Source organism: Lacerta agilis, chromosome 2, assembly GCF_009819535.1.
Source record: "Lacerta agilis isolate rLacAgi1 chromosome 2, rLacAgi1.pri, whole genome shotgun sequence".
Classification (NCBI taxonomy): Eukaryota; Metazoa; Chordata; class Lepidosauria; order Squamata; family Lacertidae; genus Lacerta; species Lacerta agilis.
Window position 1 is genome coordinate 74,121,795 of NC_046313.1, and position 12,675 is coordinate 74,134,469.

Genomic DNA, 12,675 nt, shown 5'->3' on the forward strand with positions numbered 1-12,675 from the left:
TGTGTCTGCTTATAAAAACCCTGAAGAAAGTGGGTGGTTTGCTGAGCTTTCGGGGTTGCGTTACTACGAATTTGTCTTTGGGTCACTTAGAAACCCGCAAGGTGGTTGTTGTGGTAAATTGGCGGCACAGACTACAATCACACAGAAAAAAACACTTTAGGAGGAACCGCCCGACAGGGTCCTCCAGAAATCCCCAGCGCGCTACTGGCTGCGGCGCCATCAAAAACCTTCCTGCAGGTGGAAGGCAGCAGGCGAACTCCCCGCAGAGGTGACAAGCTGCAGCAACTGCTTGACAAACCTTCCGAAGGGGAGGCTAACGTGAAGCCGAGCTCGAGAGAGGCGCCTCGGCTTAAAAATGCCGCGCAGCGTCCTACCCCGCCCCCTTACTGGTTCCCACGTTGGACATGCGGGACAACACAACCCCGACAAACGTCATCGGGTCTTGCCCCGCCCGAGACTGTCCTCTCCAATGCGCTCGGCTGTCCCAAGGGGGACGTGCCAGCCACTCACCCCCCCGCCACCCACACCCTAAAACTATATCGACACTTCCAGTCCTTCGCGGAATTTCCGCAGCAACCAACTTATATAACTAGAAACTTGGCATTGTACGCGTGAGCGTTGTAATTTTGGGAAGCTCCTCTTCCCTCTCTATATCAGCGGCCCTCAAGCGGCGGCTTCCAAACGGAACCGGAAGTGGGGGAAGAAGCGTGACTATCCTTCGGTTGCCCTATCTCTATGTTCCGCACTGGCTGCCGCCCCGCGTTCATAGAGATAAAGAAAGCACCCTCACGGCTTTTCCGTTTCAAGGTTCTAAACTTCCGTGGCCCTGCGCGCATGTCACGAGGCGGGACGAAGATGGCGGTGCTCTTTGGCGACGGCGGCTTCCGGTGTCCGGCGATCCGTTGAATGGGTGAAGCGAGGAAGTTAGTTCCGGAGGAAGGCTGCTCCCTCGGGTGATAAGTTACAGTAGCTCTGTTTGTTGGCTTGCGCAGCTCTCGAACCCTGTGCTGTTCACTCTTGCGCGGCGAGTTGCAGAGACGTCGCAGCAGCAGCAGTAGCAGGAGAATGACGAGCGAGGGTAACGAAACGCGGAACCCCGCGGAAGGTGGACCCCCCAAACTGCAGTTTGTCCCCTTCAGCAGCGCCTTGGATGCTGGCTTTTGGCATGAGCTGACCCAGAAGAAGCTCAATGAGTACAAGCTCGACGAGACCCCCAAGGCGATCAGAGGCTATTACTATAATGGCAAGTACACCGTGGGCCATTTCTCTTCTCCGGGGGTGGGTGGGAGGGATTGTTGACCCCAGTAATAGTGGTTCATGCTGCTGGATCACGCCCTGCGCAGGTTAAAGGCAGATTCTCATGATGCTGAGGTGTATGCTGGCAAAACGAAGCAATTATAGCATTGCTTCACTACGCGAAGTGTAACCTGCTCCTCCTGCGCATGTTTACTCGACGGTAAGCGCCACTCTCGAATTCCGCGGCATAGGATATTGTTGCCAACCCCACACATTTCATTTGGAGTAAGACCTACTGAACTGAGAGGCCTTAACTTTTGAGGCAGAGGCTTCAACTTCAGTGTCCATGACACTGAAAAAAAATGTACTCATTTATATATTTATATTTACTTTGTATACTGTTTAGTCATCAAGACTTCTAAGCAGTTTATATAAAGCAATATAAAATATACATCAAAATACTGATAAGATCAAATGTTAAAAACAAGCTCCCCTATGTTTTCCCCAAAATATAAGTAAAACCGGTGGTTTGAAAATATACAAAAAAAAAATGGTATGTTGACATTCATGGTATGTTGACATTCATGCAATAATTAAGTTTTTAGAAGGCACCAGAAGCAATAAAGTTGTTTGGCTAATATCAGTGGGCAGGGAGTTCCAGAGTGTAGGTGTTGCCACACTGAAAGTTCTGTTCCTTGGAAGCATGGAGCAAACATGATGTGGCCCTTGTAAAACTGTCTGTTCTGCAGATTGAAGCAGTCTGTTCGGCATATAGGGAGAGTAAGGCCGTCCTTCAAATAAACTGACCCTAAACACTTGAAAACCTATTCTAGCTAGCAGTGCCATGTCCCTGCACTGCAACAACACAGTCCCAAGTCAAGTCTGTGGGAGTATTTTTGCACTCAAACTTAAGCCCCTTATGTTTTTATCTAAGCTTAGGAGCATAGCTTGCTCTGGGTGACAGGAGTCAGTGGGTACTGATAGACAAATTTATTTCTGTTTCTCCTATCTGGAACAGAGAAATAGGAAGTACTTCATAGTTATCCTCTGTTAACTCCTGTCCTCTGTCTTGAACAGCTGGTGTTTTATTCTCCCTCCATTGATAGGTGTGAAGGAGCCCACTGACTGCGTACCACTGTCTCTTCAAACTGAACAGGGAAAAATTACAACCCCAAATTATTTATCTAGGCTATCTACTTTACCTTATAGTGGTGGGTGGGTGGGTGGAGGAGGGGGGAAGGAAGTAGAAATATGCCCTTTTCAATCACACTGTCCTTCATACAATACTTCTGTGAAATGGGGAACCAGTTATGAAACCACCATATGAGGAAATAATATCTTGTGAGGAAAGCACATATATACCGTATGCTCAGTCATTAAGCAATCTTATGAGGGAGTATATTAAGATTGTTCCTTGTCTAGCACACAATGTTGCTTCCCTTATGGGGAAAATGTATAACCATACATATACCCATATATACAGCCATTATAAATTTTGTTGTTGTTGTTCTTCTAGGAGATCCTGCTGGTATGCCAGCTCGTTTAACACTGGAATTTAGTGCTTTTGATATGTAAGTAACTTAAATAGCTCCTATGTTATCTTTATTTCTCCACTTTATTTTTCCATTTGCAAGCAGCCACTATGACTTGACATATATTTTCATATGTAGCAATATTTGTGCTGTTCTTTTTAGATTTTTTTTCATTCTGGATCCTCACAATGCTGACATTGCATTAGAGCTATTCCATTTCTCCCACACCATCCTACTTTGCCTCCTAGTACCCAAGACTTTTTTTTAAAGAACCAGAATGGCCCTGCAAAAACACTTATGTGAGAATGCTTTTTTGCACACCATTCCTCGTTTACTGGTTTTTATGATGCTTAGGTGTTGTCTTTTTCACTTTTACTACACCCCATCCTATCATTTGGTAGCATGATGGGAAAATGTTTCTCGGCATTGGAATTCTGAATGAAATTTTAATATATAAACATAAAACAAAGGACTGTCAGTACCTTTTCACATCCTCATGACGGTGGAATGAATTTGTGGAGAGGAGAGGAGGTGTGACATGACAAGTGTTCCATAAAACTGGGGTCCCTGAATTGAATGCATGGTTCCGCTAGATACAAGCTGTGTGTCCAAGTGATGGGGGACTTCAGTGGTCAGTCAGGGATATAAAGGATAAGGTATCCTGGACCCAGGGTGTTAAGAGCCCTGTAAACTCAAGCAAGATCATTGAACATTGTCAGAGGAGCAAGGGGAATCACTTCAAATCGTCAGTAGGAAAACTGAGTGGGGAAACAGAAATGTTTGATGAGCAATACTATGTAATGAGTGTAGCATTCTAGAGATAAAAAGACCTATGGATTTTGTGACTTCCAGTAGATTAGCATTAACTTTGAATGCATGCCTTTTAACATGTCAGATGTGGTTTTTAAAGCCCCATCCCAGCTGTAAAAAGAGGACATGCATCTCTGCTTGTGAAAGAGGATCCACGGTCCTATTCCTCTTTTTGACATAGTTTGACAAACCAGGTGGAGATTCTGCAAAACTGAAGAACAGTGGCCATAGGCATAACTGTTTGCATTCTGCTTCTGGTTGGAAATGTGCCCCACTCAGTTTCTGGTTCTTCTCCCATAGCTATATTTTTATGAGACATCTAATCCAACTCCAATTCCTTTTCCCTCTGCGGCTGAGATCCATGCAAATAAATGTTAGATGAGTTTGAAATTGTTCTGGTCTGGATATGCAATGTATATTGATCGGGGTGGGGAACCTGCGGTCCTCCAGATATTGTGGGACACACAGTTGCCATCAGCTTCAGCCAGTATGGCCAGTGATCGGGGATGATGGGATTTGTAGTTCAAAAGCATCTGAATGGTCCATGGGTTTTCCACCACCCACCCCTATGTAGCAGCCTTGCAAAACTGAATAAAATATCCAGTTTTTCATAGTTTATTTCCAGATGTTTGGGGGGAAATGTGCAGAGTACCAATAGCTCTGGTTTGTGTTAACACCATAACAAATACTGGAATATAGTTGGAAGAGTTTTTGTTTTTTTCCTTAGGAATGCCCCAACACCAGCACATTGCTGTCCTGCTATTGGAACATTGTATAACACCAATACTTTGGAAGCATTCAAATCCTGTGATAAGAAGCTTCTTCTTGAGCAAGCCGCAAATAAGGCAAGATAAAAGTGTTACTATTGGAGGCCGCTTTTAAAAACAGCATTGAAACTGTGGCAATGGCGAAAAGGACCTAGGAATGTGTAACTATGACTTGAAGTTGTGATCCTGTTTTGGGAAGCCATTTGCAATGTGGTCCTGTACATGCTTATTTTGAAGAGAGCTCTGCTGAGTTCCAGAATACTTACTCTCAAGTTGAGTTTGTGTAGGATTTCATTGTTTGTTTCTCAGGCTCACTTCAGGAATGAGATTAAGCAACTTCAGTGCCGTATATTGCCAGAAAATTGTATGTCGTGTGGTATTGGCTTTGGTGACCTGTTTTGATGCTATCCAAGGAGTAGGAAAATAAAGGCTAAGATGACAAATCTCGACACAGATTGATTTATTGAGTTTATTGCCCTCTGTCCTCTTATATGGCAGATATTATACCATTGGGAAGCAAATATGTTAACCAATGCCACCACTATTTCAAGGAACTCCTTTTATTTAAGCGTTTAGTGCCTTCCCACTGAGTTCATTGGGCTCAATCAAGGATTGTGGCCTAATTGATGCAAATGTTATGCGTGTGCTGTACTCATAAGCTGGTTTAATTCTCAAGTTTTTTTTCTGAAATAACCTTATCATTTGTAGCTTTGTGAGAATGCTGAGAATTCTAATGGCAATATTGGAATGAAACATTGACTGTTAATGCTGTTTAAATTTACAGTGTAGGAATGCCCTTCATGTATTTGGCCTTGTAAAGAATGTAGATTACTGTTACACGGTTTTCGAAATACCTTTTATATTTCTAGCGTATGCTGTTGGGAGAGATCAGGGGTCTCTCTAGGCCTTTGCATTTGAAATAAATTTCAGATACAGCATGAAAGTGAAACCTCTCCATGGGAAAAATTCAGATGCACAAAGAAGGAAAGAGAGCAGTCCACAGAACTACATGTGTTCTCCCCATCCGAAAGGAATTCTTCTTTCCGTGTTCAGCATTATGTATGATTATCATCCACCTGCATGCTCAGACTAAGCTAACATTTGTCCATTTATTTAAGTGAATCTATTCTGACTTGGTGGCATAAAACATATAAGAACAGTATATATTAATATAGTTGCAATGATGAGACAGATTCTAATATTTTCCTTTTCTGATGATTTTCTTCTTCTTCTTTTCTACTGTTAGATATGGGATGCAATAACATCAGGGACTGCTGTTGAGAATCCTGTCTTACTGAACAGATTTATCCTATTAACATTTGCTGTGAGTAAATGGTGTTTTTTATTTTTTAAAAAATTCTAGATGATTCACACCTAAAAACAAAGCCTTTGCCTAATAGTCAATGAAGACTAGCTGATGGGTCATGAATCTAATGCGCCCAGGCTGAAATGTCAGGTTTACACTGCAGTCTTCTGTGATTCCTGGAAAGGAATCTTCTGTGTCTGGAAATATCCCTTGCTATCCTTGACATATAGAAAAATGAGAGCAAGTGGTACAGTCATACCTCTGGATACATTAGCTGCGGGTTACGTTTGTCACAGGATACGAACGTGCCAAACCCAGAAGTACCGGCATGCGTTACTTCCAGGTTCGGCGCTTCGCGCATGCACAGAAGCACCGAATCACGTCATGCACATGCGCAGACGCGGTGCTTCATGTTGCGTTCTGCTCATGTTGCGAACAGGGCTCCGGAACGGATCCTGTTCGCAACCAGAGGCACCACTGTACTTTCTAATTTATTAAGAACCTAGTTTTGTACTGTATAAGAAAATGTTGTGTGTCACTGTAAAAGCAATGCCACAGTGAATGCGAAGGCTCCTGATTTTGATCTTACAGAATTTGGTTCCTAGAATCCTATTCCTAATTGGCATTTTGTAGCCTATGATGGCCTAAAAGTTTTATATGCTTCCCCTCTGCTATTCTCTCTGTGCATGTCAGTGAAGTGCAGTTTATGGCAGTACCCAGTTGTGTGACATTGCATGGGTACATTGGGAATACTGCATTATGCATTCGCTAAATGGCTAATTTGAATAGTAATAATTGGATCAAACAACTCTTTCCAAACTATTACGTTTTGCAGTTATTTCATTATTGTAGTTTTAAAATGTTCTAACGTGTTTATACAATTTCCTCCTTAGGATTTGAAGAGATATCGTTTCTATTACTGGTTTTGTTACCCTGCACTTTGTCTCCCAGAAGGTATCCCTTTGATTCAGCAGCCTGTGTGCCTAGGTGCAAAATTCTCAGCTACTCAGGTATTATTATTTTTTAAAAAAAACCCAACAACAACACTACTAACCTAAAACCTTTAGGACTTTATTGTTGTCAGAATGATTTATTCATTGTAGCACTAAGTGGGGGTATGTGTGCGTGGAACAAAGTCTGTTCATTCACCCCCCATTCTCCTCCCATGTACCTCCTAAACCTGTTTTGGGTTTCCCTCCAATCCTCCAGAACTGCTTTAGAGGCAGGTAAGATGCCTGCAGAGGGAAGGAGGAAAGTCCCACTGTGTGATTGAAACTTGTTCCCTGCACACAACGACTTAGTTGAATCCCACCCGTTATTTCTTTATTTATGGAACACAATTCCTGTATATGGTACTTAAAGGAGAACCTCTGGGTTTCCTAAGGCCACATTCCTTTGCCCCAGGTGATAACCCTCGTCAACACTGCTTCATGTCCTTCGGTCCTACTGTTGGGCTGTAACGTATCCTTAAACTGTGAAAATACCTCTTGTTTTCCTGGACGGAAAGTGGAGAGAGAGATGTCCTCTGCCTTCTGTGTGGTTGTGATGTGTAGAACAGGTGACAGTATTTTTCCTGAGTGCCTTTGTCATTGCCTTGGTACACTAGTGACCTGCGTGTGATGAAATAGGTTGGTGGCTAGACCTCAGGCGGCGTGAATCTCAGTCTGAACTAAGTAGCATTTAAGAAACAACTCTGAATTGAGTAAGCCTGTGTTCTGTCTTCGTTTTAGATTGAAGCTCTCCAGAATGCGTATGATGAACTTTGTCAGAAAGAAGGCCTTACAGCTCTGCCTTTTTTTCTCATCAAGTACCACGATGATTCTGTTCTTGTTTCCTTGCTCAGAAACTGGGACGACTTCTTTTCTGATCACAAGGAGAAGGTAAAACCCACCTTGAACACAAAATTCTCTACTGCAATTCTCATTTACACCTTTGACTCCATTTACTGACTTCACAGTACATGAAAATAATTCCTAGATCCATAAGCTTTTTCTTGATGAGGGTGGGAGAGGAGAGCAGAAATGACGTAGGTTAGTTGGATATCTGAAAGAGGATTTTACATAGGGTAGTTGGGTGTCAGACTTTTCTAAGTGCTGGAGGTCACTTAGTTTACCTTGTTGTGCTCAAATACTTTATGGCTTTTCTTCAGCCTAGCTCTGATGCCATAAGTCAGGCATGGCCAAACTTGGCCCTCCAGATGTTTTGGGAATACAACTCCCACCATCCCTAGCTATCAGGACCCGTGGTCAGGGATGATGGGAATTGTAGTCCCAAAACATCTGGAGGGCCAAGTTTGGCCATACCTGCCATAAGTGAACCAGCTTCTGGGGTAAAATGGCTCAGAACAACTGAATGTTGCAAGAGAAGAGAAGAGGCTGGATTTTGCTCCTTTCTCTTGCACACTAGGAAGTAGACCTCACTCCCTGCTTTTTAAGTAAAGGGGAAGGCATGTTTAATAACACAGACTCCTCTAGTTGGCACATAGTCATTAGCCAACTCCGTTAATTTAGTCTTTTGACTGGGGCAGCTACTTGTGCACCCGCTGCTGAGTAGGGGTTTCACCACACATCTTCCCTCTCCTGCCAGCAGATCTGCTTTCTTTATCCAAGATGCTATGTAGAGCTTGTGCATTCCTTGATGGTTGGCGGTTCAAATCTCTGCGACAGAGTGAGCTCCCGTTGCTTGGTGCCAGCTCCTACCCACCTAGCAAGTTCGAAAGCACGTCAAAGTGCAAGTAGATAAATAGGTACTTTTCCGGCGGGAAGGTAAACGGCATTTCCGTGTGCTGCTCTGGCTCACCAGAAGCTGCTTAGTCATGCTGGCCACATGACCCGGAAGCTGTCTGCGGACAAACGCTGGCTCCCTCGGCCATTAAAGCGAGATGAGCGCCGCAACCCCAGAGTTATCTGTGACTGGACCTAACTGTCAGGGGTCCCTTTACTTTTACCTAAATGGAAAACCAATGTGCTGCAATGTTACAATTGTATATGTTCAGCTTTGTGTCTCTTGCATATTTACAGTTTTACTGTGGTCAAATTAAATTAGCTTACAGTACATATCAATAGTATTCAGTAAATGCTAATCTTCTTGTATTAACTGTTAATGGTATCTTTTTTTTCTTTGCAGGTGACAATTGGTGTTTACGATCCCTGTAATTTTGCCCAGTATCCTGGTTGGCCACTGAGAAACATATTGGTCCTGGCAGCACACAGATGGTATTTATTATGATTCCTTAAATGTGGCTTTTCCCATGGCTACAAACCTAAACCCATTTACCTTGAAGCAAGTCCCATAGCTCCCCTTGCCTCCTTAATTTCCAGAAGGTCATCCAGGCCTCTGGATTGGATTTAGTGGGGGCTGCACGGGGGGGGGGGGCAGGGAATCACCAAAAATTGCATTCCTCCTGATGGAATCCTGTCATCAGAAGATGAACTGCACTGCATAGCACCCTTGGCTACGATTAGGACTGGTAGCATCCCCAAAACATGGTATTGATTTATGAGCTTTGGTATTTTCTACAGTATTGTCAGGGCAAGGGGCTCCTCCTTCAAATTTCAGTTTTGTGTGATAACCCTGAACTGAACTTTGGCTGAGCCAATTGTACAATGCATTCCAAGAATTCACAAATGAAGATTGCAGTTCTTAAGAGCCCTCACATAGGTTCTGTCTATTGAAACAGAGGTGATTCGTCTGCTATGTGGTTTAGAAGAGCACATTGCTCTCGCAGATTGCTTCTGGTGCACTTGTTCATCTTGCTGTTCCTTATTACAGTGAATAGGTTTGTTTCTTGAAAATGTATTTGGCTTGTTGGACTGTATCCAAATCAAATCCCGTTGGGAAATTTTCTTGGCATCACATTCAGATAATTACCTATTGTTAATCCTGGCTCTGCTGCTGTTACAGAGTTTTCTTTCTGACAGGGGCAGCCACCTGCATTCTGTCCAAGTGCTCTGCTTCCGAGACAGGACCATGCAGGGAGCAAGAGACATTTCACACAGCACCCTTTTTGAAATAAAGCTTCCGCAAGTGACACAGAATTCAGGTAATCCATTTTGGACGGGTGGGGCTCTGTGTCTAGTGTAATGTGGTAAATATTCCTCCCTGGGAGATTTTTCTCTCTCTCTCCGTCATGCTGTGATGATGAAAACAGTGTGGTACCCGTCCCTGACTTTGTATGTTAAAAGCTGCTATCAGTAAAGGCCTCTTCAGTGAAAAGTCCTTGGAAGGTGCCCATCCTCTCGAAATCATTTGCCAGTTTTGAAAGTGTTTCCTGTACTTGCAAACCACTTATGCCTCTGTTGTTTCCATTATGGTGTACTCATCAGCGTAGCTTTTCACAAAAAGCTGTTCAAGAAGAAGGTGAAGGTAGCCTTGTTTCTATGGCATTAATTGCCAGAGATCATGCTAGAGGCAACCAGATACTAGGATTCTTAATTTGTTTTGGACCGTTCGTTTGACTTCATAGTTACCTTCTTTCTTGTGCTTTATTGTCTGAAAAGGGCACACTTGCCATTTATCCACAACCTTCTGAACCCATCACTTCGTTAAGAGTCCTTTTTACTCACTTCAGGAACATCAGCAAGTCCTGTTTTCCAATTATATATTAGCTGCCAGGCCAGTTCCAAGGATAATTTAGGGTCTTAGTTCTTTAAGCCAGGCCAACCCTACTGTTGGGCAGCGTAAGGCAGCTGAGTCAGGCAGCAGATACTGGGAGTTGGCAACAGTGCTTAAGAACAAAGATGTGTGGATTCCATGGCCTGCCCTGCATCCTCTAAGCTGACCTGCTGCCTTCAGGTATGGTGGAGCACACTGACACATCAGTGCTGAAGTAAGATTCAGCACCGCAGTGCCTCAATGACTGCCTCTCCCCATACGAACCAACCTGGACCCTACAATCATCACCTGAGGGCCTTCTTTGTGTACCGCCTTTTCTACAGTGGCTCCCAATTTGCAGACTGCTGTCTCCAAGAAGGCTCACCTAGCGCCTTCGTTACATTTCTTAGGCGCCAGGCAAAAGCATTCCTCTTTTCCCAGGCCTTTGGATAATTAAGAAATTTATGCCCTTTTAAACTCTGTGTTTTTGTTTGTTACTACGTTGTGTATTTTTGTGTTTTTATATTGCAATCATCAGATGAAGGGGGTATAGAAATTTAATAAATAATAAAAAACAAACAAACAACCAGTTCAGTTGGCCTTTTTGTGTGGAAAGTGGGGGGGGGGGGGTAGGGGGAAAAACCCCATCTTGTCTGCCTCAGGCAGAAAAATGTCTTGGGCAAACTTTTCCCAAAGTTGACTGAGTTTCCATCTTCTCCCATATGAATCTGCCCAGTCTCTGATCATCTGGGGCCATTTTGTGTTCCCTGCTGCCTTCAGAGGTGTGTTTAGTCAGTGGCAACATGCAAGAGTTCCTTTTCTCTCTTATGTCATTCTGTTTTCATTTGAATGCTTTTCTGTTTTAGAGATCATTTGATTTCTCTGCTAGTTACACTTTTTTCAGTTGGCTCCCAGTTTTAATAACTGTGAGCTGCTTTGGGCATTTCTAGTTGTCTGGAGTAAGTGGCTTGTAAATTTTATTTTAAACTTACAATGTATATTAGAAATATTTTGTATGTTTACATGTTCATCTCCACAGATTGGGATAAAATGTGATTTGGTGCCACTCGAGGAGTTTAGTAGCTCAGTGCGGGTTTGAATGTAGGTCAGATCCATCATTCCTTTGATTTGTATTACTTGATTCCCATTTAAGAACCTCAAGAAACTGAGCTTTTAAAATAAGGCAGTGCTAAAAAATAATAATGAAATAGCTGCCACTAGCAACAACGCCAGTCAATTGCTGCATTATGAAACTGATAACAGAGCTTAATCTGCACTCGTGTTGGCTTCAGAATGTAAAGTATGCTAAAATTTATTTTATAGATTGCTACTCTATAAAGTCCTCAGCTGCACAATAAAATATTCTGTCATCCAAAGACTCACTTTTATGGCAAATTCTAGTGAAATCTGGATTCTTGTAATCTGGATTGATTTGCAGTACTTTTCAATATATTCTAGAACAGCCAATAGCTTTTTTCTTTTCTGCAAAGTTGCCACTAGACTGACATGGGGCACCTTTGAAATTACAGCACTGACTTCATATAACTGTAGTTATCCACTACTCAAACTTTTAACAATTTGCTACTTAGGATGAGTGGGATTTTGCTGTCTCAAACAACATTTGTATTCTTCAACACAATTATTTTTCTCCGGTGAGGCAGGTTGTCCAAAAGCTGTTGGATGGGAGAAAAACCAAAAAGGAGGTATGGGCCCAAGAATGGTCAATCTGAGCGAGTGCATGGACCCGAAAAGGTACGTACCATTACAAGTCTTCACACTCTGAAAGGCAGCTTTGCAAGATCAGAAATACAAGTTGGGAATACCACTTAAGTACCTGAGGAAGCCAGCTCTTAGCATTATGGACTCATTCACTATTTACTCACTGTCTACAGAATTGTTTTTATTTTTTCCTAAAGACTCTCTTGGCCGTTAGGTCACACTATGTACTTACCTATCAATACCCATTTCTTTGACAGTTTGAGGACTTTTGGTTCTTGATTATCTTGTAGATTGCAGTCTTCCAAGCCTCTGGATGTGAAAAAGGAGTATAGTAGAATCTCTACTCACGTCCATCTGTTCTGAAGCTCCGTCCTTATGGTGAAACGGGTCAATAGTAGAAGTGCCGTTGCGCGCAGGCGCTTTTGTCGGCAGCCTGCTTCTGAGCATGTGCAGACGGCAGCAGCCGCTTCTGCGCGTGCACAAACGGCAGAAGCCACTTCTGTGCATGCGCAAATCACGGCAAACCCAGTGTTTACTTCTGGGTTTGCCGCGGTCATGGCTTGGAATGGGCCATAGTAGAGTGGGACGTAAGTAGAGGTTCTACTGTATATTAGCAAGGGAGCTATGTGCAACAGCTGTGCTGGTGGCTTTCAAACTTCAGTGAATCCATTCCACAATTTTTTTTGAGGCCTACCTGTTACAGAGGATTCTG

At 43.2% G+C, this 12,675-nt stretch overlaps 1 protein-coding gene across 2 annotated transcripts in view; it reads left to right on the forward strand.

Moving 5' to 3' along the window:
- The first annotated feature begins 1,012 nt into the window (after window positions 1–1,012).
- Window positions 1,013–12,675, forward strand: part of ATG7 (autophagy related 7) — an 89,266-nt gene continuing 77,603 nt past the window's right edge. The window contains exons 1-9 of one of the 2 annotated variants that reach the window (XM_033140776.1): window positions 1,013–1,243; window positions 2,753–2,807; window positions 4,306–4,423; window positions 5,592–5,669; window positions 6,545–6,661; window positions 7,382–7,531; window positions 8,778–8,866; window positions 9,572–9,693; window positions 11,906–11,996. In XM_033140776.1, coding sequence (XP_032996667.1) covers window positions 1,066–1,243; window positions 2,753–2,807; window positions 4,306–4,423; window positions 5,592–5,669; window positions 6,545–6,661; window positions 7,382–7,531; window positions 8,778–8,866; window positions 9,572–9,693; window positions 11,906–11,996 — 998 coding nt within the window. In that variant the 5' untranslated portion in view covers window positions 1,013–1,065. The remainder of the gene's footprint in view (window positions 1,244–2,752; window positions 2,808–4,305; window positions 4,424–5,591; window positions 5,670–6,544; window positions 6,662–7,381; window positions 7,532–8,777; window positions 8,867–9,571; window positions 9,694–11,905; window positions 11,997–12,675) is intronic. The other variant, XM_033140775.1, reaches the window with a different exon arrangement.